The sequence below is a fragment of the Sprattus sprattus genome (genome assembly GCF_963457725.1).
Source record: "Sprattus sprattus genome assembly, chromosome: 2".
Classification (NCBI taxonomy): Eukaryota; Metazoa; Chordata; class Actinopteri; order Clupeiformes; family Clupeidae; genus Sprattus; species Sprattus sprattus.
This window is the reverse complement of record NC_137921.1, coordinates 49,021,478-49,044,280: the sequence shown is the minus strand read 5'-3', so window position 1 is coordinate 49,044,280 and position 22,803 is coordinate 49,021,478. Positions and strand designations below refer to the sequence as shown.

Genomic DNA, 22,803 nt, shown 5'->3' with positions numbered 1-22,803 from the left:
CTCAGAAGAAAGTTCTTTCACCACCAGATATGGTACCACCTCATGGGTTTCTGACATGGACCATTAAAGAGCCTAATCCTTAACTAGCCGGTGACTGAAATACTGGGCTGTTTTAACAAGACAGTAGTGTCTTTGTGTAAAAACCCTTATATTGGTCTGAGAGTGTGAAAAATGGGCTAATTGTGGCCTGGCATTCGATGTGCTTCTTGTCAAACTTAACAAGCATCTCCATGGACTGCAGGATTATAAGAACACACACACACAACCCAACTGGGTCAGATACCATAAAACTATTTTATTTCCCCATCCAGCCAAAAATACAAATAAATTATATATGTCCATCTTTCGTTTCTCACACTCGCACGCATGTAAACACCCTCTTCTCACCCCAAACCCTGCAAACCTGACACACACAAATGCTCGATAAAACTCTTAACCGTAATCTCTTCCGGTGTGGACGATGTGGTCCTGGCTCGTAAGGCTCACCGTCATGGCTTGAGCGCAGGGCTTCATGGCACAACAAAAGCAGAAGGATCCAGTCTGTCTATACAGGAACTGCTCTTTGTTAGGACCTCTCCAAGGACTACTTCTGTCAAGATTCATCATGGAGTCGGTTCCTATTGCGACTTTGGCAGACGCTCTAAAAAACGGATCCGATAGTGCTCAGAAGGCTGTTACACAGCTACAAAAGAAAATGTCTAGAGTGTCCATTCCAGTACGAGCCCCCAAAAATAAAAAGGCTTGACGCATTCACATCTTCATCAGAGACAATGAGAGTTGAACTTCACAAAAGAAAAATAACAAAATAGATTTCAGAAACTAAAAAAAACAATGATCATGTCCTCTCACACTTGATTGTAACGGTCCTAGGTTCATCATAACTCATGAGCAAGGTGACCCTTGTAGGGCCTGGCTCTCTCCTCAACTGCCTGCCCTCTTTCTCTCCTGTATGGCTTTGCTCTAGAGGTCACAGTTCATCACCAGGCACTCTCATCCTCCCAGTTGATGTCGTCGCCATCTCCCCAGCCCTCAGCGTCCGCCTACCAGAGACGACACAAAAGATAAGGCTCCATCCTCTGGCCTCAAAAAAACAGCTTACACTTTAACAACACTCACTATTTGACGGGGTCACATTTTTGAGTAATTGACACCGTTTTCCCATCTGAATGAGACAGCTGTTAAATGATGTTGAATGTGGTGTGTGCACTGAGTAATGATCAAGTCATTTACTAGAAGTCAGTCTCTGTTACTCTCTACTCCTAGCTATTCCAGTAAGATCCCCACACAACCCTCTTCACTTAAAACGTTCAGCCACAGGGCATGAGAGACATCTATAACTCAAAAAATAAACAAAGTTGGAGGCTTACCTCACTAAGGTCTTCTGCAGCAAATTTGGCAGTGAGTGAGAGAACGTTGGCAGACAGCTTCGTATCCGGAAGGTCAGACACAGCTGGCGGGGCGTCTGTAGCCAAACTGTGACCGGCGTTCCCCAAGCCCACAGCAGGCAGCAGCAGGGAGGTTGCTGTGGATGACAGCTTAATATCTGGCTCCATGTCAGCAAAGAAGTCCAGCTCTGGATCATTCTCAGGCTTCTTCTTCACCATGATGGTGAATTCTTCGCCGAGCCCTCCACCACCACCACCACCACCACCAACCTTTGGCTTGTGTGTATCAAGGGCTTTGGCATTAGGCTCGGACGCTTTCGAGGAGGTTTCATCCGTCTGCTCCCAACTCGTATCCCATGATGCATCTCTGCTAGGCAGAAGCAGTGTGGCCTTGGTGGCAGAGCCCAACTTCAGTGCTTTGGAGCCCTTGCCAGTCCCTGACTGTTGGCTGCTCACAGCTGCCTCCCTTGGCAGTGGTAAAGGCGTGGTGGGTGACTGGTCCGACGTCACTTCCTCCTCCTCAAAATCATCCCAGGGTTCCTCCTCTTCCTGCCGTTTGCCCCTACTGATTGGCTCCTCCGGGCTGTCATCAGCAGCGGCAGCTCGGATCTGGATCTGAACTGGCTGATTGGGCTTCTTCTCCGCCTCTTCTGTGTCGCTCCAGTCGGGCCAGTCTTCTGGCGATCCCTCCGTTCGTCCGGGAGCCCCTCCTGCTCTCTCCTGCACCTTCTCCCTCAGCTCGCTGTACCCGTTCAGAGGTAAAGTCATCGCTCTGCTAAGAGCTGCACACAAAAACACATTCCCACCATTAGCCTCCATTAGCTGATTAACAGGCATTTTGTCAGCTACTTCATGCCTAAACTCAGGGGGGGAAGACTACAGCACAACACAATGAGACGAAGGAATACTACTGATCAAGAGATACGATTTCTGAAACCATTTTAGGCTGTTGTGATGAAACAAACATCTTCCTCATCCCCAAGTTTCTCTGAGTCTTCACCACTGGAGTGCAGATATGATGATGTGAGTACCTGGCTCAGGTGCAGTGGGGAGTTTGGAGTCTCTACTGGTCTGGCGGGAGTTTATCTCCTGCATGAGCAAGCTCCTCGCTGGGGAGCTGTGTTTGGTGAAGAGGCTTGGGACCTTGGAGGGCTGCGAGAGCTGCGGGGGCACTAGGGCCACAATATGGACAGGAGAGGCTGCAGAGAGGAACAGGGAAGCCATGACAAGACACGTTAACAGCTAATCTACCCTTCTACATAGAAATCAATTAAAGGTCTTGGACAATAAGTAAGGAAGATAAATGTGGAGTGTTTCCATCACAAGTGCATTAAAGGTGCAGCAGTTGATCCTGTTGAAAGGTTGCCGATAATTGAGCTCAACAGCCAATTAAATACACCCCCTCCCTTCCATGCTCTTGAAACAACGTTGGAGCAAGTGTATATGGCTTAATCCGAGCCACTTTGTTTCCCCATTCACATAGAGCTGTGTTTTTTGAGCACACACACTGGACATGCAGGTCGAGGAACACAAGGAGAACGGGTTATAATCAAGGACTGCACCTTTAATATCTGATATTTGAAGATCTCCTGAAAGACCATAACTGTATACACGATTAACATATCCAGGGAGAAAGGGATAGTATTGAGAACAAGTGCTTGGATATGGGTGGATGGGTGTGCTCACTCTCAGGGGTGACCTCTGTGGACTTGCTGAAATTGGGTGTGTTTCGTTTGAACACCTTGGTCCTCTCCCCGCCCACCACAACCTGCGCACCCAGCAGCGGGACCAGAACAGCCAAGCTCTGCAGCGTCATGGCAACCAGTGAGTCGTTGGTGTCTCTCATTCCCAACAAAACCTGGAGGCAGATAAAAGGAGTCACCATGTAGTACACTCCTAATGAGCCCCTGCTTCCCTCAACTTACTACAAAAACAAACAGGCAAACAAGTGCACGAGTATGTGTATGTGGGAGCTCTACCTGAGGTAGGATGTGGTTCTTCAGTTCGTCATGGGAGAAGTAGGGAGCGTAGATGTGGATGTGTGAGAGCAGCACCATCCTCACGTGTTCCTCGTTGACCTTGAACAGCTTCAGCAGCTGAGGAATCACATGCTTGTTGTACAGAGCGTCCGACAGCAGACATTCTTCACTGTCTACAGAATCTATCAGAAGACACGGGACGACTGAGTGTGTGTGTGTGTTAGGTCGTGACACCTCAAACACTGATTAGACAAGACACTGATCAGTATAGTGAAGACTGCTCTTAATATAAAGGTAGAATAGGTGGGGGGGGGGGGGGGGGGGGGATGACTGCTGCAATGGATTTCTGCCTGGAGCTGAGCCCTCATGCAACATATGTATAATGTCAGATTACACGTGATGTGGATTATGTAACCGGATTACAAAAAATAAGTACATGTAAATCACATCACATCAACAATTGGAAATAATCAGGGAGAACATCGGATTTCTCTCTAGCATCTCAATGTTTTGGCCGATTTTATGAGCTTCGCTGTATAGTTTGCACACACTACATACAAGCATGGATGAAGAAGGATGATATTAAGGCCTCATGTGTGGGTGGAACTGGAGGTGGGGTGGAGGTGAGTGCATACCGCTCTTGGGTCGCAGCAGGTGTGGCAGGAAGCTCTTGATAGCCGTGGGCTCAGCAAACACCATAGAGTTCAGAAGCTGGGGAACCAAACGTGATGCCAGCAACTCCTGAGGGAGACTCTGCACACGGTCCAGTAGGAACCTGAACACACACACAGACATCCGTACATGGAAACACAAAGATATGCACACAATATCTGGTGATATTAGCTGTTGTAAATCTCTATTGCCAACGATAAAAGCTAAGAATATCCTTCTGTTGCAGTCTTGCCGTCACGGCATGCTAACTGGTTTAGTTCAGGTCTGTTTTCTGTCTCTTTCACACTTAAACACAAACACAAACTTACTTGAAAAACTCATTTTTCTCTTCTTCAGTTTTCAATGTCAGGCTCTTCAGAAAATTCATGATCTCCAGGAAGTCATTCCTGTCAAAGACAAAAAGATTCTCATTCCAAATGGCTTCTCATCTACAAGCTAATGAAGGGCCTTTCAAAATCTTAAAAGTAAATGCTGACTGGCTTCTATTTTTATACATCAAAGAGATACCTTACATAGGAAAGAAAACACATGTGTCATCATCTGTCTACTAACTTGCAGTGCTTTGCTTGTATGTGCAACAACACGAGTTAGCCTATTTTTCTTCAACCGCTCTCAACCCACTAGCTCAGTTACATTTATGACCAGCATGTTCCATGGCCTAGACACTGTGTGTCATTTATTTACACAGGGATATTAAGAACACCAAAAATAAAATTACATTATTCATGAACCAAAAAACAAGTAACAAGAACACATTCGCTGGCAAGTAAGAGAGTAAAATGGACACTGGTGGGTGAGATACGCACCTGAAAAACTTGTGATTGAGCAGCGAACTGAGAGGAGGACGCTGCTCGGGGTCAGAGGTCAGCAGGCTGGCCTGCAGCGTGCACTTCAGGCTCTCAGACAGCTCCTGAGAGACTGGGCCGCAGAGAGAGAGAGGGAGACCAGAGGCAAAGAACAATGGGTTGAGGTCATGACAGGGGCAAGTGTGCTTTTCGTTCACAAGGTTAATCAGTAGGTAGAAAAACTCCTTGTATCAGTACAAATTATATGTCAGCGGTAGATATGAAATCAACAGAGCAGAGTCGAATCAGAACCTAGCAGGTCTGAGATCAGCAGACTCACCGTATCCACTAAGCAGTGGGAGCAGGGTCTCCAGCATGACCCCGAAAGAGAAAACGTCGCGGGAGTGAGCGCACTGGTCCGGCAGGGCTTTGGAACCCTCCACCTTGTGGAAACCAATCCAAATTAAAACTTAAGACACGTTCCCTAATGATGCTAAGAAAGTATCCGAATAGCGACGACAACAACCATAGCCTACGTCGGTCTTAAGTGATGTCGCTGACCAAACTGTCTTTAGCCATGATGTCTCCTTACCTTCTCCTCAGGGGGAACAGCACTGCTTTCTCGAACTGCCTGGATACTGCTGAGAAACTGAGGAGACAGACATAGAAACAGATCAAAATCTAGTGGGGGTGGGGAGTAGAGGGGGGTCCAAAGCCATTAGCTTTAGCTAAAGTCAGAACAGTTCCGTAACCAATCACAAGCCCAGTTACGTTGCTCTGGACTCCAACAGGAGACAGAGTAAGCCCTGATGAAATGTAGGCTGGGAATTTAAACTAGCTGGACTATACATAAGTGCATGAACCTATGAGTCAATAGCTTTAAAGTGGGCAGCTGACCGCTGGGAACATACTTTACAATCTCTTCTTCATTCAAAAGCCACTCAATATATTGTGGCCTCCACAAACTTCTTACAGTAACTCCTGACATAAAGACTTCCAGCTTGTCAATGACCTGAAGTTCCCACTACTATCTCACAAACTTCATGAACCCAGCACCTGTCCATAGGGCCAAGAAGCTTCAAAACCGATTCTAAGCATCTATAACAGTGATTTGTTTGATCACACACCAATTTTACCTTGCCTTCACCACAACATTACTATCTTCCTTTCCCCCACTTTACCTCCATACCTCCCTCACTTCATGCAGAAATTACACAACAGAACCTAAGCGCATACCAATTAAACGAGTGAAAGGATACTGAAAAGATGCTCAAACCTCTGGTGTGGCCTCAGAGAACTTGCACACCGTCTCCATGCCTCCCAGCTTCCAGTGGCCATCCTCACTCACAAAAACGGAGGAGACGCACACGTTGTTGTGGCTCGATTTGCCCTGGAAGGGAACAAGCAGAGGTACTGTTTTAGCAAGAACTTGTGGAATAGTGGTCAATCTACACTACTGTAAAGCAACTGTTGTACAGTAGGTTGTGGAGGTCTCTGTGTGTATAGAGCGTGTGGCTGCATAGAGCTGTACTTGAGTTTTTCTAGTTTCCAGACTCTAGCAACAGCACTCAAACGTCTTCGCTTGCGAGTGTGAGTGTGAGTGTAAGTGTGTGTGTGACTAAGTGAGTGAGTGAGAAAAAGGTTACCCGGTCATGCAAAAACACCAGTGCCTGCAGCAGGTCAAAGACGCCTGCGCAGATCTCTTCAGGGCTCAGCTCCTCCAGCAGCAGCTCCAGGGGCTGCACATGCTCCGTCACCAGGTGGACACCTCCACCCTGCACCGAACATGACAGGAAACGAAGAAGACACGGGTGCCGCAAAGTCTTCAGATGCTGCACAGACAAATATAGGAGAACAAGGCTGATATCAGTAAAGAGAGGAACATTGTTTATTACATGTCACAAGCTGCTTTGCAGTATGGCAAGTGTGGTAGTGGTACATATTGCAGTGGTACGTAAGGCAGCACTCTCTCCTTGTCTGCCTGTAATGATTAACAGTGCTGCCAGACCCCCTTCGCCCCTGCTAAATACAAAAGCTTGCAACCAAGTCAAAATGGTGACTATGTTATGTTAGTCTAGGCTCTTGTGTCTGATTTCAATACCTTTGCAGCCTTTTTCACTTTGTCTTCGTTGCCTTGCTTATGAACAAACACCGATGCGGGCTTGCCGTCCTGGAGCAAGGCGGAGTACATGGTGATCCCAGAGGGAAGTGTCAGCAACGGGTCCTCTAGGACAACGCTCCGGAGGGCACTATTCTCTGCGCCCATGGCTAGCCAAAAGAAAGAATGCGGTCTGTCAAACACAGTTTGTATGACATCGGGTTAGACAGCATGCCAACGTCACCCTGCTCTGAGAAGACTTTTTGTTTTAACAAAACAATAAGTCGTACACCTCAGGTGGGGTGTGTTCCTACCAAACCGCCACATGAACGAAAAGAAAATATGGACAAGCATAATATCACCCCTACATGAGTCATATGTATAATACAGTCTTTGAAAACATTAAGTAGCGTTAGTCAGACCAAGAGGATATTCTACAGACACTATGTATTGTAAAATCTGATTGTGGTAACAGCAGAATTACCTGTTAAACGGCGTCACTTGGCAAGGAATGAGAGGCTAACGCTGGCTAGCACTGTTAGCTAGCTAGTTATCCCTGCAATTGCAACATTGTTAAGGGTACAGCACCGTCGACGTCCAGGCATGAAAATACCTTGACTCACGGCACTTGTGTGTTCGTTTTTGCAAATGCGTCCATTGTAATCTCGAAAACAATGGTTTAGTTTTTTCAGTCGTTTTTGGCGGATAAACTGAAATTAGGAAATTGGCCACGCACGATATTCTGCTTCCTGCGTCCTCACTGTAAACACCGATTCTTCCTGTTCAGGGTTTGGACGTGACCATTTAAAACACTAAAAAACATAGGGTATTCACAGAACATGTATGTAACTTTCCTCTTAGCTTGCCTTGTAAAGATGATTGGTGTTTTTATAAATGGTCAACTGAGAGTATATAATTGCAACAGCTTTACCAGCCGGCGAATACAAGAATAACATTAAGTACATTGGGCATGATGGAAAACATCTATAACTCTCACGAACAGTAATGGACTGGACCATAGTGGTGCGAGGCAACGCAGGTAATGTTAAGCCTAGTAAGCAAAATCGATCTGCGAAAGTCGCCAGGTCTCGGAAGAATGCAAATGATGACAGATATGGAAGCATGCTAGGCTAGTCTTTTGCCATGCATTTAAGTAAGCCTAACCACAATACCTAAGACGGCTACAATTTAATTTGTCAATTAAAGGAAGAAAGAAATTTACATTTGCTTCATTAAATTAAGATTATATACAAAGCGCTACCGATGGGCACTGAGAGAATGAGCATGGACAGATTAGGAAATCGCGCGCCCCTTGACACGAAAACGTCCTGGGCCCTTAAACCATAGACATCCTATATGATGTCTATGCCTAAACTGTCACAGTCCAACCAACCCGTACTCACGTGACATAGGCTATATACCTGTAGATTGCCTTCAGGAGTTACACCACATTAACACAACATGAAACATGCACATCATAAAGATATATTAATGTATTCGGATTGCCAACAAATAAACTATTAATGCACAAAATAAAAAGACACCTTTATAAGCCCCTCATACAGGATTTACAAGACTATTACCATAGGCAGTAGCTGTGTTTGTTCCTGGCCTGGCTGCCTTGCCACTGATCCAGCTTGACTTTTCACAACCAATCAAACAAGGCAGGCACTGATATGATTTACAATTTGTAAAATGAAAATAAATATAGGCCTGTGTCCACAATTTTATTTTTTTCAGTTCAACTGCCAGGCATGATATAAGATTATAGAAATTGAAAAACCTTTATTGTCATTGTATTTGGATACAACGCAATTTTGAGAAATATAGAGACATTATTTGCACAATTAGCCTATAGACGCAACAACCGTTCTAATCTAAAATACAGTTTCAATGCTTTTTCCTTAGATGGATATTCAGATATAACCATGATACAACAAACTAAAAAAGTAGACTATAAAATGTTAACTAGAAAATGCATTTCCTGAAGGAAATACCAGTGCATGAAATGCAAAAGTTAAGAAAGGAAGAATAAAAGAAGGAAGAGTGAAAGAAGGAAAGAAGAAAGGAAAGGAGAGTATAAGAAGGAAAGAAGAGTGGAAGAAGGAAAGAAGAGTGAAGAAAGGAAAGAAGAGTGGAAGAAGGAAAGAAGAAAAGAAAGAAGAGTAAAAGAAGGAAAGAAGGGTGGAAGAAGGAAAGAAGAGTGTAAGAAGGGAAGAAGAAAGACAAGAAGAGTGAAAGAATGAAAGAAGAGTGGAAGAAGGAAAGGAGAGTGGAAGAAGAAAAGAAAGAAGAGTGAAAGAAGGAAATAAGAAAGGAAAGAAAAGTTGAAGAAGGAAAGAAGAATGGAAAGAAGAGTGAAAATAGAAAAGAAAGAACAGTGAAAGAAGAAAAGAAGAGTGGAAGAAGGAAAGAAGAGTGGAAGAAGGAAGAGTGAACAAGAGTGGCTCTGGATAAAGCCAGCTGTAAAAGGTAACACGACTACTTACTTTAATAATTTTAGTATACTTTACTTATGTAAGGCTATCCCAGTGATTTAGCTCAAATGATTTGAGTAATGTATTCATTTTGTATCGAAAAGCTCAAACACTCAATACACACGAGTAAACCGCACTCGGAGCGCTTCAGTGCTTTAAAGAGCTATAGAGTGCGCATGCGCAGACGAGAGCTGAAGGAGAATGAGATAGGAGAACGTTGAAGAAAGCTGAAGAAAATGAAACGCTGGTGCAAAGCAGAACTCGGTCTCATAGTAAGTTATTCAACTTAAATGCTTATTTTCATATACGTGGCAAGGGCAAGTTTCTGTTCTGTTTTCAAAGAAAACTTGCCTTATCGAAGTTTTGCGGTGCTTCAGCGGCCACCATGTCCAATGTTTAAAAACTCTCCGTGCAGTAGATTTTGTAACGTAGCCGTGGTAAGTTTAAATCCGCCAATGGCGCGCCAGGTAGCCAAAAGCCATTTTGTGATTGGCTCCAAGGATTCTGGAAATCTTGAAATGAACGGCTATCCGAAGTTGGCCAGACCCACTGCAGAGGCAAAATCAATTTGGCCGGAAGAAGTGGGGCGGGACTTCCCAGACTAGTAACACCCGGGAATTAAGTTAAAACTAAGATAGGCTAATGCAGAAATTAACTGTTAGCTTGCTTATACTCGAAGTTAGCCACAGAAGAATATAGCCTGCACATGATGTAAAGCCCACCTAAAACAAAATTGAATTGCCCCTGCCGCCGTTATTTTATTAACTCAAGTTGGTGTTAGTAATTTAATTTGCTATGTATGAAGACATTCTAATGGCACTCGAGCACGTTATGCAGGCTAACGCTCAACTCTATTTAAAAATGGACTCCATGTGCTTACTGCAACCTTACATCGGATACATGATTTTAGGGCATTATGGAAAACGGTTTGCAAACGACAGCAAAAGCTTTGTGACTGATAAAGACGTCAGTTTAAATTTTCTCGACAGTCATTCTTAATATTTGGATGCTTGTTGCGTGTATATAAATGTATGAATAAATTGCTATTGGAAGGCGAGCACTTCATGGAGGCTAACGGCTAGCTCATACCAGAGAGCCATCATACTACATGCATTGGGATGCGTTGATCAACGGTTGAGGGTGGAGGATTCTAGCGCATGGGGTTGTGGTGATAACTGAGACGTTACAGTGAGATTGATAGGTCATCAAACCAGTTAGCAAGCAGTTTACCTTGTGAGAAGTAGCATGCTAACATTAGATAGGTGTATCAGATTACTGTGTTTTTTTTGTAATAGGGTTTATTGATAACAAAGCTATATATTATCAGTGCCCATGTGCTTTTCCCTAATTGTTTTCCTTTTCTTGATTGGTTTACCCCTCATTTGCAGACCCATGATGTTGTGGCGAGGCGGACAGCTGTCCTACGCTGTCTTGCCGTTTTTCTTGGGGATGATGGGAGTGATTTTTTCAAAGTTTGTTTTGTAAGTATAAAATAAAATCAGATAAGGTTTTTACAGTGTTAGGTCATATAGGCCTTTTCAACAGCAAGGATAAACTCCTATTTATAACCTTCCTTTTGCCTGCAGGATTCAGATTCCATCACGGATTTCACAGAGATTCCTGTTGGGGTATTGACCGTCATACCCGAAGACAGCCAACAGCCAAGTCAAAATGCCTTGCACCTGGAGCCATCAAGCATTTCTATCATACTGGAAGGTAACATCGTAATGGATGACCTTCAAAATCATGCTGATGCTATTTGCTTGACTTTTGGACTTATCTACAACCTACATTTGGACTATCCCAAAAGATTGAAGAACACGTTCGACTTCATTCAGAGGGTCATGCTGGATCTGGGAGTAGGGAACCTGAGGCCAAAACTCCAGAGCTAAAAAAAATGCCCTTTTGCAGTAGGTTGAGTTGATTGAACACACTGAAAACTGTACTTAAACGTCATCAGTTGCTTGAACACACTGAATAGTTGTACTTAAACGTCATCAATTGCTTGAACACACTGAATTGCTGAACTTAAACGTCATTAATTGCTTGAACACACTGAATAGTTGTACTTAAACGTCATCAATTGCTTGAACACACTGAATTGTTGTGCTGTACTTTCACGTCATCAATTAAGCCAGAATGGCCAGTTATGTCACATTTAATGTCCACCTTCGTTGTATGTGGCTTAAGAGTAAATGTTTTGTTTGCTAAAATTGTATGTGCTTCCACAATTTAGAAAAATGCCCCTTTTGCAGTAGGTTGAGTTGCTTGAACACACCGAATAGTTGTACTTAAACGTCATCAATTGCTTGAACACACTGAATTGTTGTACTTAAATGTCATCAATTAAGCCAGAATGGCCAGCTGTATTTACTTCCACAATTAAGAAAAATGCCCCTTTGCAGTAGGTTGAATTGCTTAAACACACTGAATTGCTGAACTTAAACGTCATCAATTGCTTGAACACACTGAATTGTTGTACTTAAACGTCATCAATTGCTTGAACACACTGAATTGTTGTGCTGTACTTTCACGTCATCAATTAAGCCAGAATGGCCAGTTATGTCACATTTAATGTCCACCTTCATTTGGATGTGGGTTAAGAGTAAATGTTTTGTTTGCTTAAATTGTATGTGCTTCCACAATTTAGAAAAATGCCCTTTTGCAGTAGGTTGACTTGACCGTATTTAAATGTCATCAATTAAGACAGAACACACTGGGCCTCGTTTCCCGAACGCGCACTTAGCCTAAAAAGCACTTGAAATCGCTCGTAAGAGGATTCCTACGTTGCAGACGGGTTTCCCAACGCCACACTTAGCTTAAGTGTATCTTTCATTGAGAGGAATTCTACGTGTGGTCAGGACCAGTAGTAACTTCACACTTAGCGATGTAATCCACCAGGGGCGTCGTTCGACCGTCGTTCGGAAGAAACGGGAATTAAAAAAAAAAAACATGGCTACTTGAAGCGAGGAATATTTTACATGAATAAAGCTATCTACACAACTTTTTATATGTTTATAATGACTCGGTTTGATCGGAAATGTGCTACGCGACCAATGCAGAGTATTTAGGTCTTGACTGAAGCTTTCAAACAGTAGTTTGATGGCACATTTAGCGCTTATGCCACCACTCCATTGGCTTATATGGTAGCTTCTAGCTAGATGGTTGTATATTATGTAGAAGAAATCCAAACGATGTTTCTGTGTATAGCACATCATGAGAATGTCATTGTTTCACCTGCCTATTCCCATCAAAATAGAAATAAAGAATATTGAGTATTTGAAAATAAAGATTAGGCTATACAAAACTAGTGCATTGCCCGTAGGAATTATGCATTCTGTAGTGTTAGCAGACGTAGGGCTGTTGGGTAGTGTAATGGCAAGACATATTTGCACTCCACATAGGTACAGGTTACACTGAAGTATTATTGTGATGCATGTTTCCTTTTCATTAAGAAATGTGTTAATGGTAGCCTTTTTGGAGAGTTACCAACAAATAAAGTTTGAGATTATGTAGTGGATGCAGTTGAATATACTGTAGATGTCAACGTTGCTGTCTAAACTATAAACTAAATGTCATAAAGAAAGACATTATTTAAAATGAAGTTATGGTTGAAATAGGATCACTTCTTTATTGTAAGGGTAAGTGTAGGGCAAGAATGGTCATGCAGTTGGACTCAAATGTAGGTTAAGTTTATTGAATGTATGTAGCCTACTGTACTGTATGACTTTGATGATGCTAGCTTTGACAGCCCACTCTCAGACAGATCGTAATAAATGTCCTTACAATGGGAACACAGTTTAAATAGGCTTCTCTGCTGGAGATGGCGTTACTATCCCCGCCCCGAATTTAGTGCACATTGCACGTTCGATGCACGCATAGGCTAGCTAATTTCACAGCAATTAACGTAAACAGGTTAACCTGACGTAAACAGCTCCTAAGAGCTACTTAAGAACTCGTGCACGTTGCGCTCGTGCACCTGACTTTAAGTTGATGGTTGGGAAACGCACGTAAATACAAAGTGCTACTTAGTGTACGATGTCGCGAAAATCCACGTAGGCCGTTAAGATACATCGTTATCGGGAAACGAGGCCCTGAATTGTTATAACATATACAATATGGCCAGTTATACACATTTAATGTCCACCTTCGTTTTTACATGACTTGAGAGTAAATGTTTTGTTTTCCAAATTGTATGTGCTTCACACAAATGATTTTACTAAGAGAAAATAAAGAGTAGTACGGCTGACTGATTATTCTTTGTTGTGTTTACTTAATTTTTCTAAGGCAATCGGTTTCCTTAATTCCTTTAAGTAAACAGCACTTTTTAGTGAAGTCACATTAACTTGGGTTGTATGAGTAGCTAACACTTAGAAATTAAAAGTTACAATTACTTATATTTTAATGTAGGATAAACTCAAATCAATTGAGTTAATACAACTCATTTTTAAGTAAACATTACTAGTAGACATTAAGTAAATCTAACTTGGAAATTCAAGTTAAACTAGAAAATGCATTTCCTGAAGGAAATACCAGTGCATGAAATGCAAAAGTTAGGAAAGGAAGAAGAAAAGAAAGAAGAGTGAAAGAAGGAAAGAAGAGTGGAAGAAGGAAAGAAGAGTGAAGAAAGGAGAGAAGAGAGGAAGAAGGAAAGAAGAGTGAAAGCAGAAAAAAAGAAAGGAAAGAAGAAAAGAAAGAAGAGTGAAAGAAGGAAAGAAGAGTGGAAGAAGGAAAGAAGAGTGAAGAAAGGAGAGAAGAGAGGAAGAAGGAAAGAAGAGTGAAAGCAGAAAAAAGAAAGAAGAGTGAAGAAAGGAAAGAAGAAAAGAAAGAAGAGTGAAGAAAGGAAAGAAGAGTGAAAGAAGGAAATCATAGTTGAAAAATGGAAGAAGAAAGGAAAGAAGAGTGAAAGAAGGAAAGAAGAAAGGAGAGTGAAGAAGGAAAGAAAAGTGAAAGAAGGAAAGAAGAGTGGAAGAAGGAAAGAAGAGTGGAAGAAGGAAAGAAGAGTGAAAGAGAGTGAAGAAGAGAGATTGAGTGTGAGAGAAAGTAGACTGAGAGGGATAGAGAGAAAGATGGAGAGAAAAAAGTAGAGAATGGAAGGTGTCTTAATGTTCCTAGTTACAGTTAAATTGAGAGGGACAGAGAAGAGGTTCCTTTGATTTGGCGCAGCTGTCAGTGAAGCACAGGTGCAAGCCAGTTTAAAGACCCTATTATGATGTCATAATGGCCCAATGTAAGTCAATGGGAAGATTTAGATTCGTTTTTATTTAATATCTTAAAAAGTATAAAGTTTAGAAAAGTGAAAAATACATAGCATAAGTGTCCTTTACAAGACCTGCGCGACAAAGTTTGAATGAAGTTTCTACGTTAAGCGGTTCGGGCTGAATTAATCGCAGAAAAAGGTAACAAGAATAAGAAGAAAAAATGCATTTCCTGAAGGAAATACCAGTGCATGAAATGCAAAAGTTAGGAAAGGAAGAAGAAAAGAAAGAAGAGTGAAAGAAGGAAAGAAGAAAGGAAAGAAGAGTGGAAGTAGGAAAGAAGAAAGGATAGAAGAGTGAAGAAAGGAGAGAAGAGAGGATGAAGGAAAGAAGGGTGAAAGAAGAAAAGAAAGAAGAGTGAAGAAAGGAAAGAAGAGTGGAAGAAGAAAAGAAAGAAGAGTGAAGAAAGGAAAGAAGAGTGAAAGAAGGAAATAATAGTTGAAGAAGGAAAGAAGAAAAGGAAAGAAGAGTGAAAGAAGGAAAGAAGAAAGGAGAGTGAAGAAAGGAAAGAAAAGTGAAAGAATGAAAGAAGAGTGGAAGAAGGAAAGATGAGTGGAAGAAGGAAAGAAGAGTGAAAGAGAAAAAGAGAGTGAAAATATTGAAAAAAGGAGATAAAAATGGAGTGAAGAAGAGAGATTGAGTGTGAGAGAAAGTAGACTGAGAGGGATAGAGAGAAAGACGGAGAGATGGAGAGAAAAAAAGTAGAGAATGGAAGGTGTCTTAATGTTCCTAGTTACAGTTAAATTGAGAGGGACAGAGAAGAAGTTCCTTTGATTTGGCGCAGCTGTCAGTGAAGCACAGGTGCAAGCCAGTTTAAAGACCCTATTATGATGTCATAATGGCCCAATGTAAGTCAATGGGAAAATTTAGATTCGTTTTTATTTAATATCTTAAAAAGTATAAAGTTTAGAAAAGTGAAAAATACATAGCATAAGTGTCCTTTACAAGACCTACGCGACAAAGTTTGAATGAAGTTTCTACGTTAAGCGGTTCGGGCTGAATTAATCGCAGAAAAAGGTAACAAGAATAAGAAGAAGAAGAAGAAGAAGAAGAAGAAGAAGCCTAGGAATAACAATACAGGGCATTTCATGCACTGTAATTAACTTAACTTGTTCAAGGCAACCGGTTTCCTTGATTCCTTTAAGTAAGGTCATATCAAATTTTACAGTGAGTGAAGAGGGAACATATTGAAAGGAGAGAAAAAAGAGTGAAGCAGAGAGATGGAGTGTGAGAGAAAGTAGAGTGAGAGGGATAGAGAGGAAGAAGGAGAGAAAAAAAAGTAGAGTATGGAAGGTGTCTCTTAATAGTTCTAGTTATACAGCCTTGGAACCTTGGCGCGGGTGTCAGTGAAGCACAGGTGCAAGCCAGTTTAATGACCCTATTATGATGTCATAAAGGCCCAATGTAAGTCAATGGGAAAAAATGTATTCGTTTTTCTTTAATATCTTAAATAGTATAAAGTTTAGAAAAGTGAAAAATACATAGCATAAGTGTCCTTTACAAGACCTACGCGACAAAGTTTGAACAAAGTTTCTAAGTTAAGCGGTTCGAGCTGAATTAATCGCAGAAAAAGGTAAAAAGAACTAGAAAATGCATTTCCTAAGGAAATACCAGTGCATGAAATGCAAAAGTTAAGAAAGAACGAATAAAAGAAAAGTGAAAGAAGGAAGGAAGAAAGGAAAGAACAGTAAAAGAAGGAAAGAAGAGTTGAAGAAGGAAAGAAGAGTGAAGAAAGGAAAGAAGAGTGGAAGAAAGAAAGAAGAAGGGGAGAAGAAAGGAAAGAAGAGTGAAGAAAGGAAATTAGAGTGGAAGAAGGAAAGAAGAGTGGAAGAAGGAAAGAAGAGTGGAAGAAGGAAAGAAAAGTGGAAGAAGGGAAGAAGAGCCGAAGAAGATAAGAAGAAAAGAAAGAAGAGTGAAAGAAGGAAAGAAGAAAAGAAAAAGGTAAGAAGAGTGGAAGAAGGGAAGAAGAAAGGAAAGAAGAGTGGAAGAAGGAAAGAAGAAAGTAAAGAAGAGTAGAAAGAAGGAAAGAAGAAAGGAAAGAAGAGAGGAAGAAACAAAGTAAGGAAAGAAGAGTGAACAAGAGTGGCTCTGGGTAAAGACAGTAAAGAGAGAGTGAAAATATTGAAAGAAGGAGAAAAGAGTGAAGCAGAGAGATGGAGTGTGAGAGAAAGTAGAGTGAGAGTGATAGAGAGAAAAACTAGAAAATGCATTTCCTGAAGGAAATACCAGTGCATGAAATGCAAAAGTTAGGAAAGGAAGAAGAAAAGAAAGAAGAGTGAAAGAAGGAAATAAGAAAGGAAAGAAGAGTGGAAGAAGGAAAGAAGAAAGGAAAGAAGAGTGAAGAAAGGAGAGAAGAGAGGATGAAGGAAAGAAGAGTGAAAGAAGGAAAGAAGAAAAGAAAGAAGAGTGAAGAAAGGAAAGAAGAGTGGAAGAAGAAAAGAAAGAAGAGTGAAGAAAGGAAAGAAGAGTGAAAGAAGGAAAGAAGAAAGGAAAGAAGAGTGGAAGAAGGAAAGAAGAAAGGAAAGAAGAGTGAAGAAAGGAAAGAAGAGTGGAAGAAGAAAAGAAAGAAGAGTGAAGAAAGGAAAGAAGAGTGGAAGAAGGAAAGAAGAAAGGAAAGAAGAGTGAAGAAAGGAGAGAAGAGAGGATGAAGGAAAGAAGAGTGAAAGAAGGAAAGAAGAAAAGAAAGAAGAGTGAAGAAAGGAAAGAAGAGTGGAAGAAGAAAAGAAAGAAGAGTGAAGAAAGGAAAGAAGAGTGAAAGAAGGAAAGAAGAAAGGAAAGAAGAGTGGAAGAAGGAAAGAAGAAAGGAAAGAAGAGTGAAGAAAGGAGAGAAGAGAGGATGAAATAAAGAAGAGTGAAAGAAGGAAAGAAGAAAAGAAAGAAGTGAAGAAAGGAAAGAAGAGTGGAAGAAGAAAAGAAAGAAGAGTGAAGAAAGGAAAGAAGAGTGAAAGAAGGAAATAGTAGTTGAAGAAGGAAAGAAGAAAGGAAAGAAGAGTGAAAGAAGGAAAGAAGAAAGGAGAGTGAAGAAAGGAAAGAAAATTGAAAGAAGGAAAGAAGAGTGGAAGAAGGAAAGAAGAAAGGAAAGAAGAGTGGAAGAAGGAAAGAAGAGTGGAAGAGAAAAAGAGTGAAAATATTGAAAAAAGGAGATAAAAATGGAGTGAAGAAGAGAGATTTAGTGTGAGAGAAAGTAGACTGAGAGGGATAGAGAGAAAGATGGAGAGATGGAGAGAAAAAAAAGTAGAGAATGGAAGGTGTCTTAATGTTCCTAGTTACAGTTAAATTGAGATGGACAGAGAAGAGGTTCCTTTGATTTGGCGCAGCTGTCAGTGAAGCACAGGTGCAAGCCAGTTTAAAGGCCCTATTATGATGTCATAATGGCCCAATGTAAGTCAATGGGAAAAATTTAGATTCGTTTTTATTTAATATCTTAAAAAGTATAAAGTTTAGAAAAGTGAAAAATACATAGCATAAGTGTCCTTTAAAAGACCTACGCGACAAAGTTTGAATGAAGTTTCTACGTTAAGCGGTTCGGGCTGAATTAATCGCAGAAAAAGGTAACAAGAATAAGAAGAAGAAGCCTATAGGAATAACAATACAGGTAATTTCATGCACTGTAATAAGAAGAAGAAGCCTAGGAATAACAATACAGGGCATTTCATGCACTGTAATTAATCAGACTTTTATAGGGGAAAGGGAAAGTCCAAATCTGAAGATCCATGATCACTGCTAGAGGCCCTCAGAAACCCTTATAATCTAAATTTGAAAATCTCGCTGTGTATGTGTGTGTGTGTGTAACTGAAAAATCCTGACAGATGGCCCAAAATTCTTAGCAGTGTCCGTGTCACTGGCACACATAGTTTGTAGACATTCACGGACATGTAAGACCACACATATCTTGCAAAACATACAGCACATAAAGCAGTACATGTCTATAATGACCAGACCCGCTCTAGACCACTTGCATTCAGGTTGGGAGCCCATGTATCCCTTTGTGTTTTGCTCAAGGGTCAATCCTGGAGCCCGTAAGGTATTCCAGGACAGAGAATGAGTAAGAATGAAGTGAAATAAGATATTTTGTGTTCCAAGCAATGTGTGTTTCTGCCAAAAAAAATAGACTAAGAAGTTTGCTGCACATCTTATTCTGGATGAACATTATAGGAAGTATAATTTGTGGATGTGGCGGCTTTACACTAATAGGGTTTAAAGAAGTATGAGCCCTTCTGTGGTTTTGCGACTTGTCTAGTGCATATGAGGCATGAGTGTGACTTATAGCATATATATTATTGTGCTTAATTTGAGCCTTTTGTTAAATGTACACGTTTACATAAGGTACAATATGAGCAGATGGAACAATAAGCAGATGTATTAACTGGCCCAAGTAGCGAAATGTGAGGCTACAACCATGGCAAATTTCATGTATAGGCTATGAAATAGTCAACCAAATATCGGTAAGAAAAATCGAAAGAAAAAAAACACTGATGATATAATAATAACTAGAAAATGCATTTCCTGAAGGAAATACCAGTGCATGAAATGCCAAAGTTAGAAAAGGAAGAAGAAAAGAAAGAAGAGTGAAAGAAGGAAAGAAGAAGGGAAAGAAGAGTGGAAGAAGGAAAGAAGAGTGAAGAAATGAGAGAAGAGAGGAAGAAGGAAAGAAGAGTGAAAGAAGAAAAGAAGAAAAGAAAGAAGAGTGAAGAAAGGAAAGAAGAGTGGAAGAAGAAAAGAAAGAAGAGTGAAGAAAGGAAAGAAGAGTGAAAGAAGGAAATAATAGTTGAAGAAGGAAAGAAGAAAGGAAAGAAGAGTGAAAGAAGGAAAGAAGAAAGGAGAGTGAAGAAAGGAAAGAAAAGTGAAAGAAGGAAATAAGAGTGGAAGAAGGAAAGAAGAGTGGAAGAAGGAAAGAAGAAAGGAAAGAAGAGTGGAAGAAGGAAAGAAGAGTGAACAAGAGTGAAAGAGAAAAAGAGAGTGAAAATATTGAAAAAAGGAGGTAAAAATGGAGTGAAGAGAGATTGAGTGTGAGAGAAAGTAGACTGAGAGGGATAGAGAGAAAGATGGAGAGATGGAGAGAAAAAAAAGTAGAGAATGGAAGGTGTCTTAATGTTCCTATACAGTTAAATTGAGAGGGACAGAGAAGAGGTTCCTTGGATTTGGCGCAGGTGTCAGTGAAGCACCGGTGCCAGCCAGTTTAAAGACCCTATTATGATGTCATAATGGCCCAATGTAAGTCAATGGGAAAATTTAGATTCGTTTTTATTTAATACCTTAACAAATATAAAGTTTAGAAAAGTGAAAAATACATAGCATAAGTGTCCTTTACAAGACCTACGCGACAAAGTTTGAATGAAGTTTCTACGTTAAGCGGTTCGGGCTGAATTAATCGCAGAAAAAGGTAACAAGAATAAGAAGAAGAAGAAGAAGAAGAAGCCTAGGAATAACAATACAGGGCATTTCATGCACTGTAATAATAACTAGAAAATGCATTTCCTGAAGGAAATACCAGTGCATGAAATGCAAAAGTTAAGAAAGAACGAATAAAAGAAAAGTGAAAGAAGGAAGGAAGAAAGGAAAGAACAGTAAAAGAAGGAAAGAAGAGTGGAAGAAGGAAAGAAGAAAGGAAAGAAGAGTGAAGAAAGGAAAGAAGAGTGGAAGAAAGAAAGAAGAGTGGAAGAAGGAAAGAAGAAAGGAAAGAAGAGTGAAGAAAGGAAATTAGAGTGGAAGAAGGAAAGAAGAAAGGAAAGAAGAGTGAAGAAAGAGAAGAAGAGTGGAAGAAGGGAAGAAGAGCCAAAGAAGATAAGAAGAAAAGAAAGAAGAAGGAAAGAAGAAAAGAAAAAGGTAAGAAGAGTGGAAGAAGGGAAGAAGAAAGGAAAGAAGAGTGGAAGAAGGAAAGAAGAAAGTAAAGAAGAGTAGAAAGAAGGAAAGAAGAAAGGAAAGAAGAGAGGAAGAAACAAAGTAAGGAAAGAAGAGTGAACAAGAGTGGCTCTGGATAAAGACAGTAAAGAGAGAGTGAAAATATTGAAAGAAGGAGAAAAAAAGAGTGAAGCAGAGAGATGGAGTGTGAGAGAAAGTAGAGTGAGAGTGATGGAGAGAAAGAAGGAGAGAGAGAAAAAAAGTACAGTATGGAAGGTGTCTATTAATATTCCTAGTTATACAGTTGCATGGAGAGGTACAGAGAGAAGAGGACCCTTGGAGGCTTGCCGCAGGTGTCAGTGAAGCACAGGTGCAAGCCATTTTAATTACCCTATTATGATGTCATAATGGCCCAATGTAAGTCAATGGGAAAATTTAGATTCGTTTTTCTTTAATAACTTAAAAAGTATAAAGTTTAGAAAAGTGAAAAATACATAGCATAAGTGTCCTTTACAAGACCTACGCGACAAAGTTTGAATGAAGTTTCTACGTTAAGCGGTTCGGGCTGAATTAATCGCAGAAAAAGGTAACAAGAATAAGAAGAAGAAGAAGAAGCCTAGGAATAACAATACAGGGCATTTCATGCACTGTAATAATAACTAGAAAATGCATTTCCTGAAGGAAATACCAGTGCATGAAATGCAAAGGTTAAGAAAGGAAGAAGAAAAGAAAGAAGAGTGAAAGAAGGAAAGAAGAAAGGAAAGAAGAGTGGAAGAAGGAAAGACAAAAGGAAAGAAGAGTGAAGAAAGGAGAGAAGAGTGGAAGAAGGAAAGAAGAAAGGAAAGAAGAGTGAAAGAAGGAAAGAAGAAAAGAAAGAAGAGTGAAGAAAGGAAAGAAGAGTGGAAGAAGGAAAGAAGAAAAGAAAGAAGAGTGAAATAATGAAAGAAGAAAGGAAAGAAGAGTGAAGGAAGGAAAGAAGAGTGGAAGAAGGAAATAAGAAAAGAAAGAAGAGTGAAAGAAGGAAAGAATAAAGGAAAGAAGAGTGTAAGAAGGAAAGAAGAGTGAAGAAAGGAAAGAAAAGTGGAAGAGGGAAAGAAGAGTGGATGAAGGAAAAAAGAAAGGCAAGAAGAGTGGAAGAAGGAAAGAAAAATGGAAGAAGAAAATAAGAAAGGAAAGAAGAGTGGAAGAAGGAAAGAAGAGTGAACAAGAGTGGCTCTGGATGAAGAGATAAAGAGAGAGTGAAAATATTGAAAAAAGGAGATAAAAATGGAGTGAAGAAGAGAGATTGAGTGTGAGAGAAAGTTGACTGAGAGAGAAAGATGGAGAGATGGAGAGAAAAAAAATAGAGAATGGATGGTGTCTTAATGTTCCTAGTTACAGTTAAATTGAGAGGGACAGAGAGAGAAGAGGTTCCTTTGATTTGGCACAGGTGTCAGTAAAGCACAGGTGCACGCCAGTTTAAAGACCCTATTATGATGTCATAATGGCCCAATGTAAGTCAATGGGAGAAATTTATATTCGTTTTTCTTTAATATCTTAAAAAGTATAAAGTTTAGAAAAGTGAAAAATACATAGCATAAGTGTCGTTTACAAGACCTACGCGACAAAGTTTGAATTAAGTTTCTACGTTAAGCGGTTCGGGCTGAATTAATCGCAGAAAAAGGTAACAAGAATAAGAAGAAGAAGAAGAAGAAGAAGAAGCCTAGGAATAACAATACAGGGCATTTCATGCACTGTAATAATTATAATAACTAGAAAATGCATTTCCTGAAGGAAATACCAGTGCATGAAATGCAAAGGTTAAGAAATGAAGAAGAAAAGAAAAAAGAGTGAAAGAAGGAAAGAAGAAAGGAAAGAAGAGTGGAAGAAGGAAAGACAAAAGGAAAGAAGAGTGAAGAAAGGAGAGAAGAGTGGAAGAAGGAAAGAAGAAAAGAAAGAAGAGTGAAGAAAGGAAAGAAGAGTGGAAGAAGGAAAGAAGAAAAGAAAGAAGAGTGAAATAATGAAAGAAGAAAGGAAAGAAGAGTGAAGGAAGGAAAGAAGAGTGTAAGAAGGAAATAAGAAAAGAAAGAAGAGTGAAAGAAGGAAAGAATAAAGGAAAGAAGAGTGTAAGAAGGAAAGAAAAGTGGAAGAAGGAAAGAAGAGTGGATGAAGGAAAAAAGAAAGGCAAAAAGAGTGGATGAAGGAAAAAAGAAAGGCAAAAAGAGTGGAAGAAGGAAAGAAAAATGGAAGAAGAAAACTAGAAAATGCATTTCCTGAAGGAAATACCAGTGCATGAAATGCAAAGGTTAAGAAAGGAAGAAGAAAAGAA

The 22,803-nt window shown here is 40.4% G+C and overlaps 1 protein-coding gene across 2 annotated transcripts; it reads right to left on the bottom strand.

The window, feature by feature from the left end:
• Positions 1–371: 371 nt before the first annotated feature.
• On the bottom strand, positions 372–7,671 carry scyl3 (SCY1-like, kinase-like 3). Of its 2 annotated transcripts, none has more exons than XM_080833377.1 (14): positions 7,533–7,671; positions 6,923–7,089; positions 6,468–6,653; positions 6,098–6,211; positions 5,414–5,470; positions 5,162–5,264; positions 4,843–4,954; positions 4,345–4,422; positions 4,000–4,139; positions 3,365–3,546; positions 3,072–3,243; positions 2,417–2,584; positions 1,368–2,167; positions 372–1,040 (listed from the first exon to the last, which is right to left on the bottom strand). In XM_080833377.1, exons 2-14 carry the CDS (start codon positions 7,085–7,087, stop codon positions 978–980), a joined length of 2,340 nt encoding a protein of 779 aa, XP_080689503.1. In that variant the 5' UTR covers positions 7,088–7,089; positions 7,533–7,671; the 3' UTR covers positions 372–977. The 2 variants fall into 2 exon arrangements, with proteins under 2 accessions (XP_080689503.1, XP_080689502.1); XM_080833376.1 differs by having other exon boundaries at positions 7,404–7,668.
• Positions 7,672–22,803: the final 15,132 nt, after the last annotated feature.